We start from the raw sequence: 27,087 nt of genomic DNA on the forward strand, positions 1-27,087 counted from the left end.
TTTTTGTTTGGGTGTTTTTTGGAGGAGGAGGTGAATGTGAGGGCTACAACTCCATCTTTTCACACTGGGTAAAAAGACAATGAAATGAGAGCCTCTAGCACAGCACATTCAATGACAGGCATGTGGATCAGTCATGTGGCTTTGTGTGTACCTGAATTTTAAGGAGGTTGGATGCAGCACTGTGCTCACCACAGGCTCAGAGCAGGACACAGGCTGTGAAATGCAGCTTTCAGTGCTACACCAGAGTGGGGCTTTAGCCCTCACCTGCCACAAAGTCCTTGGTCAAGGACAATCAAAGCTCTGCTTTGAACTTCTCCTGTATCCTGTAGTGGCAACAACAGAGATGAAAGGCTGGATCTGAAGGACAAAGGATTTAATCCAGCACAATAATTTGATGTTCCTGTCTCAGTGAGTGGGAATATTTTACCATGGCTCAGGCTTGAACCAAACTGCTGCACAGCCATGACTTCCACGTTCTTCATTTCATTTCTTGCTGTAATCAGGATCTCTTTTGTTCATGTCTGCAATAAAGGGGAAACCCAGACTTAGGCACCAACAATATAAGCAGCTCCAGAGTCTAAACCCAGAGAATGAATGTATACTGAAAGCCTAGTAGCTTTTTGTCCTCTTTTTATTAAGAGAAAACAAATCAAGGAGATTATTAGAGGAGAAGAAAGGTGCTGCACTGCAAAATAGTAATTACTTCAATTATGAGAAGTGTTTGTACACATGCACAGAGATGACCCCTTTTGGCAGAGCACTCGGTAACGTTAGAGCTGAGAAAACTCAGCCAGCAGCTAAATGGAGAATTCAAGTTGTGGGAGTCACTATCTTAAATTTTTTATTTAGTATACACTAAACTGACTTTCCCTTGAAATGAAATTCAGTGCTGAATCTGAGTCATAAAATCTCTCTATTCAAAAAAGGCTGCAAAAAAAAAAAAAGGAAAAAAAAGGCAGTGGTTTTTGCATCATTATAGGGTTTAGATAAAAATTACATAATAAAATATTAAAGGGAAAAATATTGAGTTGCCATGAAGCAAACTGGGCTGTGTCAAAATTTAAAAACTGTGAGTCAGGGAGAAGCTCTGAAGCAAGCAGCATGACATAGGGGAAGGGAGGCAGCGGGATCTGTGACTCAGACAAACATTTCAATGCAGGAGACACAGGCAAACAAAGGGATCCTAGCGCATGTGATGTCAGCAAGCAAACGCTCCCGTTTGGGAATAAAGCCTTCCTACGTATTGCAGTGCAGGAGGAGGGGGGAGCAGGCACCGGGGCTCTTGCCTACGTAGGCACGAGGAAAACCATCCATTAGGAGTGTTGGAGCAATATTTTCAGGAGCTCTCCTGGTTCCTGGTGATAGCTGCTATCTAAGGGCTTCGGTAATTATGGAAAAATCCATTTCTCTCAGTGCATTGTGCTGGGATTTAACACCCTCCACACGTCCTTCCGTGTGTGAGCAGAGTAACAGTGTGGCTCCCGTATACTATTAATTTCAGCTGACTGGTGGTTTTAATTTTGTTTATAGTAGAGTAGCATCCAGAAATCCAGAAGCCCCAGCTGAGATGCTGATCCTGTTATAACAAGATAAATGGTCTTGGCCGAGTAAATGTTAGAGCTTCCAGTGTTATGGGCATCATTATTCAAATAAAAAAGATGCACAGTTACTGGTTAACACTGGGAGTTACAAAATGTCCAGAGGAAACATTGGAGGCTCTCTATGCTGAGATTTTTTCTTTTTTCACTCTTTTTTTTCCTATTGAAGCTATTATAAAAATCAGCTCTGCAGACCAGAACTGAGAGAAGGATCTGTTGGCGGAGACAAAATTAGATTAAATGAGCCAGATTTCGTTCTCATCTGCTGGAGACAAGGAAGCTGTTCCAGGCTCAGAATTGCAGAGAATGAGAAAATTTGACCGTTGCCTCACCAGTAAATCTTCCATGGCAAGCTGATTTTTTCCCATATGTGCCTGGAATTCTCATGCATGTCACAGCATCAGTGCCCAACAGCGAGGGGCAGAAGAGAATTTTATTACTGCACAAAAAGTGAGATTCTAAGTAGCCAACCTCATGGCACTGCATCAAAAAGAAAGTGGGTTGTTTGATTTGCTGCTTAAATCCCAGTTTGCTGAAAGCCAAGGGCTTTCATGCTGTCATGCTGAGTTTGAAATTATTCCATTTTGTGGGGACGACATTTACTTGTGGTGGAGGAACTTATTTTGTCACCACAAGAAGAATCCAGATCCTACCACCGGCCTTGGCAACAGGCAAACACTGCGGTCACAGGAGAATTCTCAAGCCCTGAGTCCTGCTTTGAAACTCTTTAGTTTGGACAGGGAAAATAACAATTTATTTGTTCCTGTTTTGATGTGTTCTGCACTTTTTCCATTATGAAATACTGAGGAACCAGCAAGCCTCTAAGTAGAGTAAATTGAAGAAAACATGGAGAAGAAATAGCTTAACTGGAGGTACAAAGGTGTAGCCAAGGTTCAAGGTAGGAAATCAGTCTCCTCTTGAAGTCAGTCACAAAGTGATTGACTCGTGTGGAAAGGAGATTTGGCTGCTAACCTGAGCGGAATACAGAGCTGAGAAAAGTATGTTTAAATTATAGCAACCATTTTCCTGTTCAGTTTCAGTTACTGATCCTTTAGTTATTTTACAAGGGGACTAAATTTAGGATCATATTTATTCTCGGGTATTTAATGGATTAACAACAAAGGTGAAGTCCTTACTGCCTGCTTTTTGAACTCCACCCTTGTCCTGAACAAAAGGAGATAGAGAAGTTGGAAGGGCAAGTCATTGAGCTCCAGCTTCTACAAAGAGACTGTCTTTACCATGCTCAGGATAATAATTCTTTAGGAAGGCACATTAGGATGTGTTGTACTGTTTTAACACATGATATTTCTACATGAAATAAATGTGATACGTTTAGAAGTATGGTTTGATGCTTTCTTATCCTTGAGAGAAATGGAATAAACAGAGCGCTGACATGGCAGTAACACAACTGTTAGAGAAGGGAAATAACAGTTTTTTAAAAGGATGAGAAGCAGGGGGTCAGCCTGTGTTCCCAAAGCAGCAGGGCCGTGCTAAGAGCTCCGCAGGGAGCCTGGCTGCAGGGGAATGTGGCGCTGGCAGTGGCCGGGAGCAGCCTGGCCAGCCTTCCTCCTCCGCAGCCCCTCGGCTCCAGGAACCGGTGCCAGCTGCTCCCTGCTCCGGGCTTCCCTCTGCTGCTCCCCAGGCTGGGCACTCGGTGTCTCGTGGCTGCTGGCCATGCACTCATTTGGGATGATTAGGGTCAGGGGAGCTGGCTTCCCTTGGCTGCAGCAAGATGCCTGCATTAATGTTCTCTCCTGAAGAATGAAATCACCGGGAACTGGCCCCTTTCCCAGTACTGAATTTCACCCACAAATGCACCCACTGTTAAACTGTCAGCTCCTGTCTTGCTTCCCACAAGCAAGAAATATTCCTACAATATCCACTTTCTATCTATTAGAGAGCCTAAGCTCTACACAGTTTGAACTCTATCTATTGAAATAATAAATGGCATTAAAACCAATAGTTCCATCATCACACAAGCAGTAAAAATGTTAGATTATGTGCCAAAATAATGCATTGAATAGTCTGTATTTTACTAAGTCAGACTTCAAGAATTATAGCTAATACTACTCATTTTTACAATAATTACTTGCCATTTATTGAAATGGAGCCAAAGACACATTGGGATACCAAAAACAAAATCACGTTTCAGTTTCAAGCAATGAGAAGAGGGAATATTTAAAATATTTTATAACATATATTGTAAAGTAAAAAAGAAACTCTACAGACCTTAGCAAATGGTTTTAATTGGGTCTGGAAGTTTTTCTCAAAGGCCATGAATATGCTGTTTGAATACTTGCTCAGTATTATACTTCCATTATTTTGGAGGTTTAAATTTCTGACACATATCCCTCTAATACTCTTAATTTATTTAGTGTGAACTGCTGCAATTTTAGCAACACAGTTACAACCACACTCACTTAGTAATTCTTTTTGTATCATATATGTTACTAAATTAAAATGTTTTGGGCTAAAGAACAAGTTGTCTCCTTAGCAAGAAAATAATGTCTATAAAGTGCAGCGTGTCAATAAGAGATTGTAACAGTTTTTTTTTTTTTTACTAGATAAACTTACTCCTTACTACACTTTTGATAGTAAATGTGTTACGTGACATAAATCTAGCTCTTTAAAAGCCATTCGTTCATTAATTTGTGAAATTAACACAAGTATCTGTGGTTAAATCATAGGGTTTGAGGCTGTTGAAAAAGTTAGAATGAACTGCATCAATGGGATTTGAGAGAGACACTAATTCAAAGCACACCCTTTCCAAAACAGGGGTCTGAATGGAAGGCTGAAAATGGAATTTTCCTTTGGGATGGGACTGGAAATTTCCATGACAGCTGGAAGTGGGATTCAGGCCTGAAATCCCATGTTTTGCAATGGATGGGGATATTTCAGAATAATCTTTGACTATTAATCTGAAAAAGCTGACTTGACCTCAAAAACTTAAAAAAAAAAATAATAAGAGAAAGAAAAAGAGAAAATTACTTTGGTGCTGCAGTTCTTTAAGGAATGATATCACCCTGCAGCAGACCCCACAGATAGGAACATTAGAATGACCCTTAAACCCTAGAGGGAACCTGTTGGCCAGAGGCCAGATGGCCCCAACCCCCCAGAACCTAGATAAAAACCCACTCCACCATTGTTCGGTCTCTTTTTCCTCCTTCTCCCCAGAAAATAAACACATGGAAACTAAGCCTCTCTCTCCTGGCTTCTAAAGCTCTGCTCCTCGGCCGTCCCCCAAGACAGTTCAGGGGGGCAGTCAGAGGGGATTGCATTACTTTGGTGTTTAGAAACGCCCTAAAAAATCCTCATTATGGTCAAGGAGCCAGTAAAACTGTGGTGACAGAAGTTACTTAGCTTTTCAAAGCTGCAGTTGACCAGACTGAACCTAAGAAAATGAACTGCAGTGTGATGGATGTTGACTCTGTCAACAAGAGTTCTCTTGCTCTATTCCTTACAAATTCCCACTGTCTTTATTCTTAAGCAACTGGAATTATTAAAACTGAATATAGCTGCTAAAATTAATTCAGGTTTACTGCAAAAGCTCTACTTTTTAAAGAAAGAAGCCCTACTTTGAAGAGGGAGCCTGTCTAACAATCCATTTACCATTGGATTTTTGTCATTAAACTCATTTGTATGATATCAGATCATGTGTCACAGGTATGTTAAATATTGCCAAAGTATTCTTCATGACCCTACTTGTCTTCTGTTTGTCAGCCCACAGGAGTCACTTCCAAAGGTTACAAAGAAATAAAAAGCACTTCTTTTTGCCCTCCATACAATTCAGGTCACCTCCCCGAGGCCTGTTCAAACCCTGCTTATTACTCAACAGCAAATGAGAAAGAGGAAGGCATCATTTTAAGGCTAAAATGAAACAGATTTCTTCCAAAACAATACTGCAAAATGTTCTCTTTTAAAACAAAAAGCAACGTGATTAAGCTGAAAATGATACAAACACCTGCGTTTCCTTCTCACATCAAGTGCGAGCCTTATTCTCCGTATGATTCCCAATGGTCTCAGACTCAGAATGTTGGGAATTGTGAGTTTATTCCATCCACCTCCCCTCATCCCATAGGAACCATCCACCCAGTGATATCCAGAGCACAGCCAGGCACTCTAAATTTAGCTCCCAGAGCTCCTGAGCACGCCAAACATTTCGTAACAGCACCGAGCACACGCTCTGAGGGATCAGTGGGTGCTCAGAGCTTCCTTTTCTGGGCAGGGTGGCTCCTTCTGGGGGAGTTGGCCACCCCAGTGGCCCCACAGAGAGCAGGGCCAGCAGAGCCTCCTGCCTGGCTCAGCCACACCACCCACTGCCACCGTATGCTCCGTGTTCCAGCTTAATGGGAATGGTTTTCCACCTTTCCCTCTCACAAACAAATGCCAGCATGGCTTGGAGCCATCAGCTCTCTATTTAATATCAGAACAAAACAATCCTGGCTTGACCGTAGTGCCAAAAGTTGACAAAGCGTCCTGAGTGTGGAGTTCTACTCTATTTCTTTTTAATTAGTGTCTTCTGCCACGAGACAAATGATGAAAAGCACATGGGGACTGCCAAGATGAATCAAGGACATCTGGTAACTTTAACATTTCAGCATGAAACTGAGTAGGTATTACTCCCAGATACTCTTCTGTGCTGTTTGAAACAACTAAAAAATATATATATAAAATTAACAAAAAATACAGGAAAAGGTTGCCTAAATGCTTTTGAATCTCTTCTTAGATAGTTTTAATTGCTTTTTTTCATAAAACATGAAGCTGATCTTGAATCTTGTTGAATTAGCTGTGACTTCCCTAAGACATTGTAATAATAGGAATTTTTATAATTCAGATCATATAACATTAAGATTATCTGGATTATAGTTTCTTAGAAACTCCAACTGCCTCTGGATTCTGAGTGAAAAACAACTGATCATGAAGTTAAAACTGCTTTGTGATACTTGCATTGATATACATCCTCCCGGGGCTTGTGACTCACTGATGATGCAGAACACACAAACATAAAAAAAATGAAAAACAAAATCCAGCAATGACATCATCAGCTGCAACTGGGAGCTCTCTGCTCAAAAAGAACTGCAGTGTTTCTTACCCTTCAATGTTTCTTACCCTGCAAACCCACCTGGCATTCGCTAAATAAATGAGCGTTAAATTTAAAAGGAAGAAATGGCATAGAGAAAAATATTGCTTAGACATAACCTTCCAGGACAAGCCGTGTGATTTTCTGTCACTTTCAGATGTGAAAGATTAAGACTAACTGTGACAATCACATTTCTAACTCTCAGGGCTTTTACATATTCACAAGATCACAATATGATCAGTCAATGCAGTTGTCGGAAATATCCTAAAAGTAGTTTGGCTCTGAAATAATTCACCAAACAGAAGACAGATTTACAGGAGCACCCTGACATGCAGAGGTAATTGCTACAATGCAGAGAACAACAAGTTTCAGCAAGATACTGTCCTTGTTACAATACATAAAAATTTGAGGATCTTTTTGCATATGAGGCTCGTGATTTGGCCATTTTTCAAGGTATATCTCACATATTAAGGATATTTTTCCATCCCATGTGTACAAGCTATTTTAAATGTGTGGCAATTATACCTGTTCATTAATTGTATTTATGGACCTGATAGCTCTGAAAATAGCTTTCCAGCAGCAATTAATAAAACAAGCCAAAATGCCTTTCACAAATGAAAGACATTTATTAGACAGCAAGAGAATATTCACTACAGTTTGTCTCCCACTGACAGGTTATCGTTTTAGTTGGTGAAACATCTTCAGCTTCTTGCAAATTCTCCTTTGCCAGAACATGGAACGAGTAGATGTTGTGTAATATGTAATTTATCACAGGATCATGGAATGGTTTGGGTTGGAAGGGAGCTTAAAGATCTTCCATTCCAACCCCTGCCACGGGCAGGGACACTTTCCACTGAACCTGAATGTTCAGAGCTCCATCCAGTCTGGCCTTGGACACTTCCAGGGACGGGGCACCCACAGCTTCTCTGGGCAACCTCTGCCGGGGCCTCACCACCCTCACAGCGAAGGATTCCCCCGAACACCTGAACTAAACCTACCCTCTTCCTTTTTCATGGCCAGTTCCCCTCACGCAAACACTCTCCGATGTCAAACCCTCTCTCCGAGGCTGCTCCTGGCCCCGGCCGGGGCCGCGGCTCGGCGGGACAGCGGCGTCCCCTCACGGCGGGGCGACCCCGGGCCGCCCCCCGCTGCCGCCCCGGCCCCGCGCACCCTCCGGCAGCCGCGGAGGCGCCGGCGGCGGAAGCTCCAGGGAAGCCCCGAAGGAGGCAGGGATTAGGTAACAAGCGATGTGCGCTCAGGTTTCCTCCGGGTTCCTGTGAGGAACCTACGCGTCTGGCTGCCTTCGCATGACTCATCACAGCGGCGCGGCTGCCGCCGCTGCCGCTCCCCCTCCAGCGCCGCGGCCCGAGCCGCCCCCTCGGGCGGCCGCCGGACCCCGCCGGGCCCCCCTCAGCGCCGCGCGCGCTCCCGACGCCCAGGCGCGCCCCCCCCTCACCCCCCGCGGCGTGCGCGGCCCCGCGGGCCCGGCTCGGGAGCGCGCGCGCAGGCGGCGGGCGGGAGGGAGGAGGAGGAGGAGGAGGAGGCGGCGGCGGCGGCGGGTAGGGAGCTCTCTGCGGGCACAGTGCTGATCCGCCGGCGGGCGGCCGGGAATGCGAAGCGATGGCCGCGGGCGGCTCGGGCAGCGGCGGCGGCGGCAGCGCGGAGGAGAAGACCTACCGCCGCTTCCTCGAGCTGTTCCTGGGCGAGTTCCGCGGGCCCTTCGGGGTAGAGCCGGAGCCCGAGCCGGAGCCCGAGCCGGAGCCCGAGCCGGAGCCGGAGCCGGCGGCCCCCCCTCCTGCTGCCGAAGATGCGGGCGACGCTGACGAGGAGCCCGGGGCTGAGGGAGAAGCGGGAGCGGCCGCCGAGGCGGAGGAGGGAGAAGGCGGCGAGGGCGATGCCGGCGACCCTCAGCCGCCCGCCCCGCCGCCGCCGCCCCCGCCGCTGCCCTCGCTGCCCCGGCCGCTCTCGGAGTACATCACGGAGGAGGAGGTGGAGGGCGAGTGCCTGGACCTCTGCCTGCAACAGCTCTACAAGTAGTGAGTGCCGGGCTGAGGGGAACGGGGCAGGGTGCGGGGCTGAGGGACCCCCGCGTGTGGGGCTGAGGGAACCCTCCTGCCTGAGGCTGAGGGACTTCCCCGTGCGGGGCTGAAGGGACTCCACAATGTGGGGCTGAAGGGACCCTCCGATGTGGGGCTGAGGGACTCCCCGGTGTGGCGTTGAGGGGACCCCCAGTGTGGGTCTGAGGGAGGGAAGCGAGGACAGGGGGGATCCCCGAGGCAAAAGAGTTCAGGACTTCGGTGGTGCTGAGCATCCCGGGGTCACAGCGGCTGCCCCTGCCCCAAGGAATCCTGTGCTCTGTGCCCTCTGCTTGCCTCTGGCCGGGACAGGCGAAGGGAAGAGACAAGGGAGAGCCACGAGCATCCATCTGGAGAGCAGCTTGCTGGGGAGGGAGAGCGGTGGGGGAAATGTCTCACGCTCTGGTGCCAAAGCAAGGAGGGGGGTTTGCCTGTGGTTGATTGTGCTGGGGCTTGAAATTGAAATGTTCCCCTGTGAGGGTTGGTAAATGGGGAAACCTCTGCCAAGAAGGGGAAAGAAGAAGGGGCAAGGAAAGAGAGGTGGTCCACCCCCTTCACCCTTCCAAAAGACCACCGCACATGGAGAAAACCACACCATGTATTCACAGACCGGGGAGAAAAGAGGAGTAGAAAACCTTGGGAGAAAGCTATCCATAATCATGGGGATTTTTCTGCCGTCAGCTGGGGAAAGCCGGCTATACTCGGTTCTGTACGGAGGCAGTTTCCAGATCTGTGCTTTCCAAAGGCTGGTGCATAAAGAGGAAACAGATGGGATCTATTCCCAGTGTGGAAAGTCTGTGGACTGAAACCTAAAGATCAGTTACCAGTGCCTTGTATTGTGCTCAGCTCCGGCTTTGAAGGCTCGAAATAGAAACGGTTGTTAGTGGCAATTCTTTAGGAACCTTTTTAAACTGATGCCACAGGAGGAGACAAATGAAGCTGTGAAAATCTGCACAGCACACCGGGGAGATTTTCTGCCATTGAGCCGGTAATTGTAATGAGAGGTGTTACTCAGTCGCAGAAATAAATAAATAAAGAGAGAAAAGAACCGGGTTTTACAACTGCATGGTCTGTTTCTATCCAGTTCTCATCTGCCCTCTGCGTGTGTGGACGATAGGGACAACACAATGATAGCTGCAGAGGACAAAGCTCTCCTATTCACACATGCTCGCCCTGCCACCTTTGGAAAGTCTCTGGAATACAGCAGCACATTCATAGGATGTGGTAGAGAGCAGAGAGGCAAATCCCTTCTACCTATTTAGGACGTGTTTTGTTGGGTTATTTTTAAACAGGCTTGTGAAATCCAAAGTCATGATAGTGGGAATAAAGTTTTAGATGTGGAGCAGATTATTTGAAACTATTATTTTAAGTTTAGCTATGAAATGATGTTGAACTGAAACTCCTCCCCAACCTCTTCTTTCTCTGTCTGTCCCCATACCCCACATTCCCCAGTTTCTGAAGCTCATGTTCATGGCTGAAGTTAATGGGAAAAAAAAAAAAAAGATCTTTTGAGAGGAATCTTTTAATAGAGGCAGCTCTTGCCAGGTTGTGGCTCTTTGGTTTTTTCAGCCTTCAGTACAGATCTTTGGATGGCCACTGAATGAAGCATCCCCTGGCTTTGTTTGTGGTGAAATCAATGCAGGCTTCCTCCTCTAGGCAAAAACCAAGGTCCACCTCAAAATCAAGGGAGCAGGGGATTATGCTGTGAGAAAATAGTTTCCTAAAGGCTTAAATAAAACACTTTACAATATTATAAGCCAAATCTAACAACTCCTAAGACAGAGCTAAACTGAAATAGCTTTTTCTTGAATGATGGTGGAATCTGAGGTAAGTACAAATATGCAAAAGTATTCTTCAGGTAAGGTACTGTATTTTTAGTTCACTCTCTAGTCACCAGAGAAACTTAAAATGTGACAAACAAACACATATATGCCTATAAAACAGGCAAAAGCAGAATGTTTTCACCCTTTACAGCCAAGGGCTCAACTGGTCAGATGGTTCCAGAGGTGGGAAACTTGGTGTATATGAGTAAAGCTGCTGTTGTGCCAACAGTTATGGGAGTGTTCAAATAAAAAAAAACTAAATAAAAAAGCACATGAAAACTCATGTAAAAGGGAATATTCCCTTGGTTTGCAGGAGAGACTCTATTCTGAAGGCATGTTTTGTGCAACTATATATTAGTCAAATGACTGGTTTGCATTCTGTGTAGCATGAAGATAAAACCCATTGCTGTGAAAAATCCAACAGCTGCTTTTCAGCTATTTTAAGCACAGAGCTTTAGATCTTTTTGAGGAAAGTAAGACCATTTCAGAAATGAGAACATATTGCTAATCATGACAAAATATAATGTTTTTCTGCCACTGTGTAGATCAGTATCAAAGAGTTCTTATGTATGAGATTTTCCTGCTGTTTTCCAAAGGACTCATATTCCCCTTTGAGGTTTCCTGTTCCTGTTTGGCTTTTTTAAATTTTTTTTTTCTAGAAGCAACATATGCTTGGAAAATTAGATTAATGTAATCTTTATATCTGTCTAAATGCCACCAAATAGGCACTGTGTGTTTTCTTCGTGACCCTCCACAGAATGAAACCCATCAATAGGAGGTGCATTAGATGGAGAAAATAGTCAAAAGGGGATTGCCTTGGAACATTGGCTGATAACCACAAAATGATCTTTCAAACTATAGCTAGACCATATTATTCAAGAGAAAAAAGATAAATTACAGGGTTTCTATGTAGAAGCAAACATGCTAAGGCCTTAAAACATTAAATATGAGACCTCATCACTTGCTCCTGCTGAATCAGACCTGATTTCTGACTCATCTTAAAGGAAGAAGTCGCTAACTTGATGTAACAAAGTTATATATCATGCTCTGGTCTCTTCCTCTTCCTACTGATACGTTTATTAAACCAGATGCATTTAAAGAGCTGGCTCTTGACAAGACCTCTGAAAAACAAATCAGCAAAGTTGTGCTTGCCAAGAGAGGACACAGCCAGACTCTTACAAGTTGTGTCACCAGGAAGAACAAATTTGTCTTGCTGCTACACTCCTTTTTTCCTGTGTAAATGAAATACTTTGGAAAATTCAACTGTATATTCTTATGGCTTTCCTTTTTCTCTTTTTATTTTTTTGCCCCAAGCTTTGATGGCAATAGATATAGTTGGTATAATTTCTAGGTTTAAGTTTATTTTCAGTGGTTTCGGAGGTATGATATTTTTGCTTTCAAATGTTAATTTAGGAATTCAAATTTCATTTGAACAAGCTTAGAAAGTAGCCCTGCTTCTCCAGTGCTGAGTTTGCAGAAGATGGTAAGTAAAATAAAACTAAAATTTATTGTTAAGTCATCTTAAGTGCTTAAATAAGTCCCTGATGACAACATGATTATTTTAAGGATTGCAAAAGCCTTGCTTTGACTTGGAACATGAAAAGAAAAACTTCTAAGCACTGTTCTTTTACATTTCTTCACAGAATACTGTGCAACATTCACAGAATACTTAGATTCCAATAAAATGCAGTATTTGAAGTGAATTCTTTTAATTGACCCTTTCTTTCTCTTAAAGAGAGAAAATATTTTTTGCTTATGGATTTCCCACAGTCTTACTATAAAAAAATCAAGAAAGGCAACGTAGGCTCACCCTTTTAACACTGGAGTTATGTAAAATGTGGATAGTGAATGAGAATGGAGGTTTTGCCCCGCAACTCGCAATGTTAAGCTAAAAATGACCTTCTAAAAAGCTAAAAATGGTAATTTTCCATGAGCAGAAGTCCTTTTTTTTAATAAAGTAAGCTCTTGAAAACTGTTCTTTCTGCTATCTCCATCTCTGTTGAGTGGAAAGATGGGATTCTCTCCCTTTACCTGGCAGATATACATGTTTTCAACTTGCTCTCTAAACCCCTATCACATGAAAGCTGGCACTGTTGTCACTTTAAGTTGAAATTCATGTATGATGCTGGATGGGCCTTCTTAGCATCATATTAAATAGGCTGTGATGTTTTACTCCTTCATAATTTGTCTTTTTTAATCAATTCTATTGATTGCAATCTCAAAGCCCTTTTAAGAAATATAATTAACTACTTGCCATGTCTAATACTAATCACAAGGACCAACAAAAAAGTCATGGCATCCTTTTTAACATGGTGCTTTTTTCATCATCTTTTGTGAGGTTTTACAATAGAAATGATAATGCTGGCCTGTGCTCACAATGAATGACAGAAGGAGATATTGGCTGCACCTGGCTGGGGCATTTTCTATGGTTAATGAGATTGGATAGAGAATATTCAATTTAGACTCCATATTAGGAATATTTAGTCTAATCTAGGCTTGGATTAGATATCAGGAGGAAATTGTTCCCTGTGAGGGTGGGCAGGCCCTGGCACAGGGTGCCCAGAGAAGCTGTGGCTGCCCCTGGATCCCTGGAAGTGTCCAAGGCCAGGTTGGACAGAGTTTGGGCAGTGGAAGGTGTACCTGGCCATGGCAGGGGTGGCATTGGATGAGCTCTGAGGTCCCTTCCAACCCAAACCAGTCTGGGATTTCCCACCCCGAGGCTGTGGCTGTTAACTCTCACAGGAGCCCCGCCAAGGTTAGGAATCCCTTCCAGGGGTGGTTGTTGAGCTGCCTGGGTAGGGCTGAGGATGCTGACATCACACCCAAGGGATTTTGGTGCTAGAAATCTTGGTGTTTCTCTGTGAATTAATCCTAAATCATCCCACAGGAGGGTGTGCAGAAAGTCAAGAGCTTCAGTATTGCTGGTACCTTGTCACTCTTGAAAAGAGCCCATGTTCTGGATGCTGGTGATGTCATGGCACACACATTTCATCCCCTTTAGCCTAGAAATCACTATAATCTACAAATAGGTGGTGTTTAGAAATAAACATTTTCCAAACACAACTAATTCTCTACGCATTGAGGGATTCTTCTTGTTGTTTCTAAGGCATATTCAACTCCCTCTCCCACGCTTTTAAAAATACTGAAGGAAATCAAATATTTTGATACTCATTCAAAAAAAAAAAAAAAGGAATATCAGCTCAAATGAGCTATCTAAATTGCAGATTTACATTTTGTAATGGTTAACATATAAGGTGACATTTCAAAACTTCCTGCTTTATGATTAAAAGGATGCTGAGTTTTTCAAGCACGAGGGTGACTATGCTTGGAAGTTGCTTTATATAGCATTAAAACATCATTCTCAGTGAGCAGATTATGGAAATATATTCATTCCAGTGCTTTTATTTCAATGAACGTTGCTGGTAGTACAACACATTAAATGGAATTAATGTTGTTAGGAGCTTTTCCCACCAAGATTTTTTTTGACCCAAGAGCAATTTGCACAGATTCTGCTCCTCCTAAGTGAGGCTGTTTGCTTTTGAGTACTGAAGAATTAGATCTGTGCTAACGCATTCTTTTTTTGGGACTTTATACAACCACTCTTGAAACTAAAATCTTACTGGCCATTGTGTGGAGCTACTTTTGACTCTACCTTTTGGATGTGATGAGCTTCATTCCTCTGGAGAGTTTGTTTGGTAATTCTTTTTTGCACAAAACACTGCACAGAACATTTTTAACCTTAAAATCTCTCCTTGTAACTACCTTTAATGGTGGCAGAATATTTCTTCTTTGGAAAACCCAGTTGTGGTTCTTTTCATAGAAGGTTAAACTTTAGTTTGCTTTGCATTCTGTGAGCAGAAGTTTCAGTGCCTTGGCTGCTGTCTCAGTGATGTTTGCTCTCATTCATTTTTGTTGTCTGGCTAAATTGCTTACACGATCCCATTAAAAGCAAAAGCATCAGGGCATGCAGTACACAGATAATGAGAATACTATTTATTACTCTATTTGATACCCTGAAATATTCTCTGGCTGTTCCACTCCATTTTCTTTCTTCCTATTGTTTGGTGCCTGCTCTTTTTGGTTTGTTTTCTCCTCGCTGTCTAGGAAAGACATGTGAGAAAGGAGATAAAACGGAGTTAGCAGTTTAAAACATTAGATGTTCTTTGAAGCATGCTGCAAGACTGTCTTATGCAATGCAATCACAATTATGTAATGCAAATGATTATAAAAATAAATGTATCCCGGACAACATGTGTGTGAGACATGTTAGGAACCCATGACACTGCTAAGTGGCCATTACTACAAGTTGTACTTTAGGGCCTTCTGTTTGGGTTGGCTGAAATCTCAATTACTAACCAAATATTCCAGATTTTTGTTGCTATAACACACTAGTGATTAGATAAAATGATTGCAGACTGTGGACTTGTTTTACAGAAACATTTTCTGCCGTGCCTTTGTACTTCATTAAGAAGAAACAACATTACCCGCCTTTAATAAGACATTTTATAAAGAAGTAATCATCAGAGCCATAAATTAGGAGTGCGTGGGAAATAGCTGCCCTTGGGTACTTCTATAATTAATACAGAAGTTAAACAAGTTAACCAGATTGCAAGATTACCTCAGTTTATGTTTGTATTGGATGGAAAACAGCTGAGGGCAAGTAATGATTGAGTAACTGCAGCAGCATTTGAAGCTGTGGTGCTGCTCCCAGCTCTGAACTCTCTGTACACTCTGAGGCTGGGTGGGTTTCTGTGGCAGAGCGGGATTACAAAGTGGGCTGCTAAACTTTGATCATGGGAAAATGGGTTTGGATGCACACAAACCTGAAGTGGGAAACTGCAATTACAAGGAAAGGAATATTTGATTAATTGGGTAAAATTGTGGGCAGCCCCTTAATTTTCTCAGAGGGTAGGATTCTGAAGCTATTTTTGCTGGCCTTTGATGATCCAGTAAAGCCTGTTTAATTGTACCTAACAAATTTTCAACTTTAGTTTCTTCTGCTCTTCTTTTAGAGTAAAGAATTTGAGTACTTTCTCTTGTTTGAGAATGTGATTTTTTCATAGGCTCTGTACTTCCACACGGTGTAACTAATAATAGAAGCAGCATGTAAAAATAGGCCCTTGGCATTTTAACTTCTTGGCACTTTCTCGAGGGCTGTTCCTTTAACCTCAGGCTATGACCTTCTTACTGAGGTTCAGAGAGCTGAAATGGACGTGGTGAGTTGCTCCTCCTTAGTGTTACAAACACAGTGCTCTGCATGTTAGATTAATTACCTGCCACAATGATTCCATTCCTTTCAGTCCTAACTCCAAGTTCTGCAAGGCTGAAACCCCCCATGCTCTAGTTGAGAATTCAACAGATTTTTGTTTTTTGATTTTTCTCAACAAAATAAATATTAGAAATAAGATGTTTGGTTTGTTAGTCTGTAATAGATCACCTGAAAACCCAGGGAAACATTCAGTTCCTATTGGAACCTCTGGGCCCAACAGTGATAAATTATCTAAAATTCCAACCTGGATAAAAAGCAGGAATTCAGTAAGTGATAAACTAAAGGTACACACTTGTACACAGCATGACATATATTTTTAACTAAGGCTTTTCCAAGCTTTTCCTAGAAGTGGTGTCATTCTGTTTGTCACCTCATTGCTGTGTTTGAGGAAATATGATTGAATTCATGTATTTATTTCTAAAGATCCCTGTCTAAAATGAGTTTATGCTTTCAGCTCTCTTATTACCTCTTTCTTCTGAAAAGCTGGGTAAAACCTAAATATTTGGTAACAAGAAGTCAGAAGCTCAGTATTTCTGGGGATTAGAGGAACACCCCTGTTTGGGACAGAGGCACTTTGTGCTTGTAGAACATGGGGGTGATGGGTTGCTCTTAGCTCTGTTTTCTCACTGGAGTTTGCTCCTCAGAGAGTGAGGGATCTACCTGGTGTGACATGAACTTAACCTCTCCTCTCCTCGGCACTCCAAAAAGTTCAAATTTTAAAATATCCAAAGTATCAGATTCCATAAGAAAATTAATTGATCATAACCTGAAGTGAATGGTTGGGGAAAGTGCCCCCAGTAGAAATGAGCATTGACGGAAATGTGAGCTTTTAACCTTTTACCTTAGTGGTACAAACTGTGTAAATCAATGGAAATGATTGTCTTCTATATAAACAGAGAGGGAGAGTCACCACTGTGTAAAACTGGTGCAGCTCCCTCTGGGAAGAGTGGGAAAAGCAGCTGCAGGTCCTGGGATGTGTGTCCAGGCTGGGGAGGAGCTGAGCCTGCATTAAGTGACTGCTCCCCTTCCGCAGTGCATTGAGAACCAATCTGAAATGCTTTAAAATTCCTCATTGCTGTCAACTTCTCTCAGTTTGGCTGATTAGGAATGACCCAAATGATCATACAGAATGCTTCAAATCTCACTATTGACATTGTATACTAATTTTAGAGAGGCTTTTTTTGGTGTTTAGATACTTTTGGTTTAGCACCCAACAATTCACATTCACTTTGTTTTCCTGAGTGCCAATGCTGTCCATGACATACAATAAAGTCATCTCCAAAAACATGAGCCAAGCCACAAAGTTCTAAATCTGGCTCTGGGGATTAGAGAAAAAATAGTTTATCCTACAAAATTACTAAATATCCTAAAAATATTTCTCTCCTCCCCTAAATTTTACAAAATCTTCCTGTGTCTTGGGAGTTGCAAGTAAAAAGGTTTGTCAAGAGCGAATATCTAGAGTAGAATACAATAAATCTGAAAAATACTTCTTAAATTCATCCTAGCTGGTTGAAAATTTAATGCAGAAAGCAATGAACTCTAAATATTCAGATTATCATTCTTTAGAAAAGCTCTTCTTCCATTTCTGTTAATGTAATTCTATATTAAATAGCTTTAAGAAACCAATTACAAGATATATATTTTATACATTACAAAGTATGGGATTTACCTAATAAAAAGCTAGTTTTGCATTAACATATTGAAAACTATTCCATTTAATTTATTGTCCTCTGAAAACTGACGAATTTGTGCAACTCCTGTTTCCATGCTCTGTCTGTGCTTCTTAACAGGAATAAAAAGAAAGGTGGTAACTTAAATCTGGATTTTACACCTTGTGGGGTGGGTATTATTTTTTATTTTTCTGAAATAGAGATAACAAAGAACATCTGTTGAGGAAGTACAGAAAGAAGAAGGAAAGCACTTTGAGGAAGTCTGCTTTATGTTTGTGAAGTGATGAGACCCAGCTCATTAAGGTAGTGTGAAATAATAAAACAGAAAGAGGAAGAAAGAGTTAAATAATACCACAAACCTAAGTGACCCACTCATTCATTCCTTAGAGAATCATTGTTACTCTGTGAAAGGGGTTTGCAAAACAGAGAAACTCCTCAATTTTTTTATCCTGGCCAAGTTCCTGAGCTGAAGTTGGTTACACAGGGCTGGGTTTTACTTGGACATCCCTGCAAGGTATCAGGGCTGTGCTGTTACTTTAATTTAGAGAAGGAGATTTGGTGCTTTCTCATGCTCTTGCTTTCATGGGAGTTTGCTATTAATATCCTACTACCAGCTCCAGATGCTTTTCAGGGAGCTGTTTTAGGCTGCTCTCAAATGTTTTTTGGAAAGACTGATAAAATAACTCAACTGTCTCCTTTCGGTGCTGTACGAGGTGTGACAGCGTTCCTTTTGCCTGTGGCTGTCTGGCAGATAGAACAGAAAACATTCAGAGGTGTTAAACCCTGGGAGTGATCCTGGTAGCAGCAATAAACCTGGGAAGTTCCAGGGCAGTGCCAAGCTCCACAGTGTGTCTGGAGGTCAATCTGCATTTTTTGCATGTCAAGGACTTCCAAGTTATGTCAAAGGAAGTTTGGGCTAAATAAAAAGGCGCAGGATATGACCCTCGAAAATTGTTGGTTTTAAATCCAAGAATAAACTAACACATCCTCCAGTCTCATAAACCCTTATGTCTCAGAACTGAATTAATTAATTTACTCTATATTTATCCTTTATTTTAAGGAAGATGTTTTGTTTTACTTTTCTAGGAAAAAGGAAGGATAAATACATAAAGCAGGGCAGGAAGTTGGAAAAATTTATAGGGGGGAAAAAAAGAGCAAGTCACTTTTGGTTTAAAAGTAAACATTCAAAAATTCTTCTCCACTTAAGAAAATCCTTTTTATTCTTGGTCTTTTCTCCCCACCCTCTGCCAGTTCAGTGACAAAGTTTTCATTTCTGTAGCTATAAATTAAATTATAATTATATTGTGCTGCTGCTACAAGTACAAATCCAGTTGGGAGTCTTGTTGGACAAGTGCTTTCCTTGTGCCTCTAAAAAAGTCCCTTATAAAAATGGCATTTTAAAATGCCATAAAAAATCCTAAAACAGGAATATGCAAAAGAAAAGGTGAACTAGGGAGTGCTGCCAAACCAAGTAATCATTGTATCACCACTCAGCTCAAAATGATACAACTGATATAAATTTAAAATAATTGAGAAGAAACTCTTGTATTGGATTAGCTTCTGAAAAATGTACTTGGAAACATTTTAGACTTTTACTCTGAAATCAAGAAGCTTGGAAAGTTTCCTTAAAAAAGAACAATCTTAAATTTCGGTGGGGTTGTTTTCCAACAGACATAGCAGTCACCAATTAACCTTCAAGAGGAAAGGCGCAGAATGAGAAAATGTAATAGACACAGTATCAATTGAAAATAATTTTTAAAATAAAATTGTGAGAGTAATTAGACCTGAAGCATTGGATCAGCTGAAACAATTAAAAGGAATTGCCAGGATGATCACTTCAGTTACCTTCAGTTGCCCTCTCTAAACAGGCTGTGTTTAAACCTCCCAGTAAAACACTGATTGCACCTAATAACCCAATCAGTTCCAGTTAGAGGCTGGACAGCTGAAATCGATCCAAACTACAGCACTCCTCCCTGTGCACGGTGAAAAATTGGATATTCTGTTTGATCCTTTGGGGAAAACTGCACCTTTTACTCAGCCATACGCCTTTATTTATTCAATGATGTAGCTCTAGGGCAACAACTGAAATATCATAACTAAGGAATTGTAGAATTGTCATCTTTCTCAAGTTTCAGCATTCTCTTTCGCCAGTGTTGTGTTTCTTCCATGACAAAGGAAGTGTGACAAGGTAAACAGTTGGTACAAATTGTCTTGTTCATCCAGTGTTTCTGTGGTCTAACCAGCTATAGATGCTTTTACATTTCCAGGAGTAGTTTGAAAAGATAAATTTATCATTCTCTACCAGTCCCTATTGTTGTTTTATACATGGGAAATAAGAATTCCTCATCTTTTAGAAATCTTATAACAAACAGAAGGACACTGACATGGCAAGTTACCCCTGAATGTGGTGCTGATGGACTTACACCAATTTGGTTGGGATTGCTAATGAGTAGTTCTGACATCTAAGAGAAATTGGTAATTGTTACATTTGTTCCTCCTCTTTTGCAAGGGTTCTCTGCTGGTTGCTGGCAGAATTGAAGTGTGGAGTGATGTGTTGACCTAATATCAAAACAAGGATTTTGCAGTATTAAGTATATTTATGTGGTATATACACTATATAGTATAGTATATTAAGTATATTTGTAACTCCCCCAATTGCATGTTCCAGCCCACATGCTGGGATATCCTGTTGAAGAAAACATTCCACAAATATTATTCTGCTCCACAGATTCATCTGTTCTTTTCCACCTCCTGGATCCAAAGATAGTTTACACATCTCTGTTGTGTGAACACAGTCAATTGTATGAGGATGATGCCTCTCTCTGCATTTGCTTGCAAAGATTCATTATTCATTTTTTATAACCATAATCTGAGAAAAAACAAAATATATGCATGATAAGGCAGATTTTTAACACAGATACAAAGCTGATTAATTTTACTGACATTTTTACTGCTGCTCTGTGTGTGTAGTTATAAAACCATTGTAGTAGTATCTGTGAAAAGAGGAGAGACTACTACTGTGAGTATGAGTAGCAAATACAAGCTGCCAGTCTCACTTAGAGCAAGGGGAAGTGACATGATAAGGAAATTTTACACTCAAGTGTCTAGAATTGTTGTCCTCATCATAATGCTGGTGGGAACAACAAACTGGGAAAGTTCCTGAAAAATGGCAGCGTAAACAAAGCACTTTGGGAAGTGCTGCCCTTGATATCAGGCTTGAAAATATAATTCTGATTATTTTATCTCTGCAAAATATTGGTCATGTTGCTCAATAATAGGAAAAAAAAAAGCACACAAATGCACAGCTCTGTCTAGAACAGCTTTTATCTGTAGCCAACAAGCTTGCCCATGAGCCATCAGTAAGGTCAAATGAGTTTTCTGAGTTAAAAATTACCTGATTGGGAGCTTATTAAAAACATAGAATTGGTTAAATGATGTGTTAGTGTGTGCATGCAAGCTCTTGTGGTGGGTTTTCTGTTCTGAATTAAGAATGTAGGAGAACTGTGATGTTTTCCTCTCCATTGTGTCTCAGAGAATGCCACAGGAACTGAAATAATCTGTCCATGCTCTAAGGTGGTTTAGAGTAAAAGTGAGAGAGGGAAGACTCAGAGGTGATGCTCAGTCAGAATTTAGGCCTTACCACCTGCAGGGAACAGACCTCTCCCAATAAAGTGTGTGAGACACCTCATGGAATGTCCATTTATGTAAAACCAGTGATTATCTGTGGGACTCTAAACCCATTTACTGTGCTCTTTCACTTCACCAGATTTGCTCCAGTGATAACTCTGAGCTGTTACCTCACTGTTTCTGAAAAATACTTAAACCTGAAGAATCCAATCTGGCTGGTACATAATCCTAAATGGCCACATTGGATATGGATTCTGCCTATTGGTTCTCTCTCTGTTTGTCTGGATAAGTTTCATTCAAGCCCTATTGATCACAATTAAGGGTTGAAATTAGAAATTGACTTTCATTAGCTCAAGGCAAATTAATCTCAAGGCACTGGAGGAGGTTGTACTCACTTTCTGTTAGCGAAGTTGACAATCAGGTTAATCTGGAATCCAAAAGTGCAGTGGGAAGGCTGTATCCCAATATCTTAATGTGACAGCTACCAAGGGAATTACTTTCAGAAGCAGAAGAAGGGAAACTGGAAACACTGAGGGGGTGGATGCAGACAGATATGACAGGATTCTAAGAACCTGGGATTCCTGACAGCGTAGGCCTTCAGAGCCCACCCACTGAGCTTTGGCAGGTAATAATCTAGGAAATTATAATACACTTATTTTAAGAGAATCCGTTGAGATGTTTGATCCTAGATCTTCATTACACATACAGCAAGGCTTTTGCTGCTGGAGCTCTGTTATTTTCCCAATTATCTTGAAGGCAGGAAGAGATTTCAGAATGGATTTTGTAATGGTGTTGCATCCAGTGAAGTGAGCACAAGTCTGACCACATTCTGCAGAACCTATCATCATGATATTCCAGTGGGAAAAAAATGTTCAGTCAACTTGGATGTGCTGCTCCTGAATGGAGCTGGCTGAGATCCTCGTCCTGTGTGTGTGGGTAATGATATTGCAAAAACCTGGCACAGGGAGGAATCACTGCAATTTAAGAGCTTAGATTTACAACCCCCCCAAAACTGCTGGGTTTCTCCAGAAACTCCTCATTTCAACAGAGCAACGCTGTGCAAATGATGGAATGAAATGTTTACAAACAGTGGAATTTGTGTTGTACTGCTCAGCTCATTTCTCTAACACAAAGCCACTGGACAGCTTTGTCTTACAGCCCAGCAGATTCAGCACAGGGGCTGGATCTGTGTGCTCCTACAAAAGCCTTCCTTCTTCCCCCCCTCCCAGCCCCCTGAACACATTGTGAATCTGGAATATAAAGCAATGTGTATGTAATTGGGGAAAGAAATGGAATATATTTCCTGGTGACAAGGGAGTTCAGGCTCTGCTGGGACAAATGGCAGTGCCTTTAATGAGCTTCACGGTGCAAGATTTAGTGGCATCGTGGAGGAATTCCTGTCAGAGTGGGGCTCTGATAGGACTTATCAAAGAGTACATGCTACTTATCTATCTTAGGCAGGGAAGTCTAACTCCCTTTAACTGTCAGCACATCTATAATCCTTCCAAGTCTGGAATTGTTGATAGAGTGCCAAATATCTTAGGTTATGGATTGCCAGAAAGAGGGAGATCTGTGTTTGTAATCTCAAACAAAGAAAATGTAGCTGTTTAATGAAATTCTGCTGAGCTTTTAATATGGCATAATAAAAACATGGTTTGTTGTGGGTTTTTTCAGTATTGTTTTCAAGATGAGACAGAGGGATGGGGATATAGAGAGATTTGGGGATTATAGCTACCTATCTACAGATAGATAGCACAGGCAAACCCAGCCATTTATGTTGTTATTTTTGCATGATGAAAGTCTTAATATACACACTGGAATGTTCTGGTCAATTAGTACCTTTGTGGTATTATGAACATGGTGCTAAAGGACATTGGAGATGACACAATGCTGGAGCATTCAGCAATGAAAAAATAACATCAAGTAGGACAAAACAGCCTCTGCTGAATGCTGTAATCAGCAAGGAGGCTATTTTAATTCTAATTCTCCATGAATCAACATCTGTCTGCTTGCTGGTTTATCTTTAAAGGCATACACACACAGCCATGTGCATGCACAGGCTGTGGAAATAAATATCTTTTAATTTAGGGCTGATTAAGGCTGTGGTTTCACTCCTGAAACCCAAGTCCTGTGCTAAATCTCAGCACAATTTCTGCCAGCTGCAGTACCAGGGTTTAGCTCAGGGTTCCTTTTCCCCTTCCCCAGTGAGTACTCATCTAAAATGTCACAGCACTGGCACTTCTGCTGGTGATTTACGTGGCAGTGCCAGTGGCACATGAAGAACCACAACGACGTCACCAATTCCTGTCATCCCAGTTCCTTGCCAAGTGAGTGGAAGCTCATCGCTTTCAGCTCTCTTGCTGCAGCTCCCATTAACTTTGGAGATTCTTATTGAGAGGGGCACAGCACCTTCTGCCCTTACCCTGCTGGAAGGTATGGCTCTTAACAAGAATAATTACAGCAGATGAGTAATTCTTGTTCCCTGATCAAAACAGAAAAACAAAACAAAAGGGTTATCAAGCACTGGCACAGGCTGCTCAGGGAAGTGGCTGAGTCACTGTCCCTGGAGGGATTTAAAAGCCATGAGGATGTGACACTTGGGGACATGGGTTAGTGATGGCCTTGGCAGTGCTGGGGACCAGTTGGACTCAGTCTTTAAAATTTTTTCCAACCTAAATGATTCTATTCTTTTTTTTTTCCCCCTTCATCCTTAACAAAGCCCTTGGCCGAACAGCTCCTACAAGCCTACTTTTTTCTCCATTTCCTTTTCAACTCAAGGGTAATAGCAGCTAAATCTAGTAAAATAAATGTTGATTGATGGAGTTTATTCATCATGCCGGGCTAATGAGGCATCATAAATATATTTGTGAATGTGTAAAATCCATTGGGGGCAATGGCTTCAGTTGGATAAAAGATACAAAGTCTTCTTGTTTCACTTGTCTTGGAGGGAGGAACCAGCTGAGCATGTCACTGTTGATTCAGAGTTTTTCAACCTTCACTGGTGCAAATAGGTTCTTTTTCAAAATTCTCCAGAGAAGAAACATGACAAAGCAAGCTTGTCTGGTTTTTGAGTTTATCCCCAGAGATGCAATCAAACAGCAGAATCAGATTCTGAATTTCAAGAAGGAAAATACATGAATATTTCCATTTTTCTTCTGCTGACATATTTTACTTACAGAGTTGTGGCTGACAGGATTTTGTGGCACATCAGTGTCCTTGTCTTATTAACCCATGTTTGCTACAGAACTGGTTTCTGTTCTATAGGAAAAGAGTAGGGTTCCTATAATATACATATCATAGTGTATATTGATAGTAAACCAGGGATCTTGAGCTAAAAAATCCAAAAATCTGCAATTAATGGTTTGAAAATGTCTGCCTGTGTTTAGAAATGTTTGTCATAATACAGGAAATTACAAAGGCAATTGGAAAGCTGGAATTCCTTTCACATAGGCTGCTCGTTTGCATCTTAATGAGATACTTTCTCATTAGTCCAAGAAATTCAGGTCAAAGAACCCAGGCAAAATCTGATAATTTTACTTCTCTGTACCCTGTTCATCTCAGGAAATTTGGTTTGAGTCAGTGAATATGGACTGTCTGTTAATTATCAATATTATTTTTGCAGAGAAGAGTAAATTAGCTTTTCCTTGCAAAAATACTTCACCACAGTATCTGTGCCTTAAATCAGTGAAAGGTTTGTTATTTGTGTTGATATGTCACTGTGTTTTGCAAAGTTCAAGGGAATAATATTTCAATATCGTGTTCCTTTGGGGATGATGATTGTGCTAGTTAAAATTTCCTGTAAATTGAAATGTTACTTTTAAGGTCATTATTCTTCATGCATAAGAATGGAAAGAACATGATGCATTTGTAATGGAACAGAGTATTGCTGTGGAAAATGTCAATTGTAAATTGTTCCTCTTGTGTGTACAGAGGTTCTGATGTGAAAGGTAAATGTTCTGCTATTAAATGGAATTTTTTTAGCTATAGAAAATGTTCTCAGACTCAGCCATCATCTTCTGAGAATCAGCTTGTCTGATTTGGGACTCAGCTCTGAGAGCTGGACACTCACATTTATCATGAGCAGCAAAGCCAGAACAAGTGGCAACATCCTGACTTGCCAGAGGAAATTTTCTTCCTGTCCTCCTTCTTCCATTCGGGTTTTTAATGACCCTTCTGTCCTGGGAGAAGTGTGCAGGTGTCCTCCTGGCCCAGGCACAGAACAAACAACTCCATGCAATAAACAGCAGGTGAGGGCTCCTCTACTGGATTTTAAGGTAGTTCAGGTGATCATTTTCCCTCAGCAAAAACTGGAACTATATCTGAGTGTTTTGACCCTAATTTTCCTGGGATTGAGACATTGACCATGGAACTGAGATATTTACACTGAACTGTGCTGAGTTCTGTGCTGACTGACCTAATCTGGCTGTGCCACCAGGAACGGGCTGCATCCCATAACATTCCTGACTGGAAAAGGCCCATGGCATTCCCACCCCCATTCCTGGGAGTGGGAGCCTGACCATGAATTATTGCACTGTGCAAAACACAGATTACACCAGCAATTCCTGTGATGGAGTGAGACAGAGGAGGGAAACTGCATTTTTAAGCTCTGAAAATGTTCTCAAGACTTAGGTAAATCTTTGTCAGTCTGTCAAGTTTAAAGATTAGCTCCTTGATCCCAAAACTTCCTTCTGCCAAATTCCAATTAGCATTTTTTTGAGGGGAAAGGTTGAATTTTGGCTTTGCCTTGTGAAGGCGTGCAAGAGCAAACAGCATATCCAGTATATTTACTTTTTAAACAACATAAACTCTTAGCTCTTCCTCCAAGAGCAGATGTTTTATTCCTTTCATGGGTTTTTATTACCTTCTGTGTACTTTTTCTTGTTTGTCTGTGCTGGCAGGGGAAGTTGTAAGGAGAGAAGCTGGACTGAGATCCCAGTAAGAGACAATATTCACGCAGGGTTTATAAAGCAGGATAACAACATCCCTTTTTCCAGTAACTACCACCACTCTATTGGCTTTATTTTCCTTTAGTGAAGAGTAAACTGCCTTTTAAATAGACCTATTCATTATAACTTAGAAGAATGCTTCTCCCAAGAGGCAATAGTCTGTTCAGAGCCCAGTATTTTGTGTGTGAATTTAGGATGGAGGTTTCTTCCCCTCATGCATCCCTTTACATTAACCTACAGTGAGATTTTCCTGCCACTTTGTCACCCTCACCCAACAGCGTGACATTGATGCCACTAAGTTTATTCCATCCTGAGTAAATATTATATTAAGATATGTCACTTAAGAGTAGGTGTGTATAGCCCTGTTTAACTTTTAAATGCTTAAGGGATCAAAATAATGAAAATAAATTGCTCTTGAGTTAAGTATAGGAGGAGGCCCATGAATTTTAAACAACTGGCCTCAATTATCCCTCCTCCTGTGGTACTTCCATTCAGATAAGCCTGCAGCAAAGCACTTGGCCTAAAGATGTTCATATGCTGTGGTCTCTCCATGGAAACAGTTTTAAACCAGAGAAAACAATTCCATTTTTAAAAAGGCTGAATCTCCTTTCCAGTTGGCTCCTAAAATAACTTTGAGCTCAGCCTCACACGTGCTAACTGCGAGTTAACTGGGCAAGGGCTGAGGGATGTTGTTAGAACCATTTTAAGGAGAAAGTTGGGGACACTGCTGTGACAGTCACTTCAGCTGCCAGTGTGGCCTTAGAGAATGATCTGTTCCTTCACCACTGCATTTTAATGTGGTGGCCCTTTTGGAAAGCTGAGGATTATGAGCTTTCCTAAACTCATATTGTGGAATCCTAGCACCTGTTAACCATTTGTATTCTTTTTCAGAGGCAGAATTTACAGTTCAGGTTCTTTCTTTGAGCTCTTTCAGCAGCTGAAGGTGAATGACCTTGTCTGTACTTCCCTGTTCTCTGCAGACAAACCCAAATTTTCTCA

At 41.6% G+C, this 27,087-nt stretch overlaps 1 protein-coding gene and 1 long non-coding RNA gene across 2 annotated transcripts in view; one reads left to right on the forward strand and one right to left on the reverse strand.

The window, feature by feature from the left end:
* Positions 1-85: 85 nt before the first annotated feature.
* LOC137485868 (uncharacterized) lies at positions 86-7,812 on the reverse strand. Its single transcript, XR_011005479.1, has 2 exons — positions 7,677-7,812; positions 86-521 (listed from the first exon to the last, which is right to left on the reverse strand). It is a non-coding gene; the product is annotated as an uncharacterized lncRNA (long non-coding RNA).
* A 394-nt stretch (positions 7,813-8,206) lies between these two features.
* The window catches only part of PPM1E (protein phosphatase, Mg2+/Mn2+ dependent 1E), a 57,086-nt gene continuing 38,205 nt past the window's right edge, over positions 8,207-27,087 (forward strand). The window contains exon 1 of the mRNA XM_068210624.1: positions 8,207-8,714. Within this exon, the coding sequence (XP_068066725.1) occupies positions 8,299-8,714 (416 nt within the window). The 5' untranslated portion in view covers positions 8,207-8,298. The remainder of the gene's footprint in view (positions 8,715-27,087) is intronic.

The sequence above is a fragment of the Anomalospiza imberbis genome, chromosome 20 (genome assembly GCF_031753505.1).
Source record: "Anomalospiza imberbis isolate Cuckoo-Finch-1a 21T00152 chromosome 20, ASM3175350v1, whole genome shotgun sequence".
Taxonomy (NCBI): Eukaryota; Metazoa; Chordata; class Aves; order Passeriformes; family Viduidae; genus Anomalospiza; species Anomalospiza imberbis.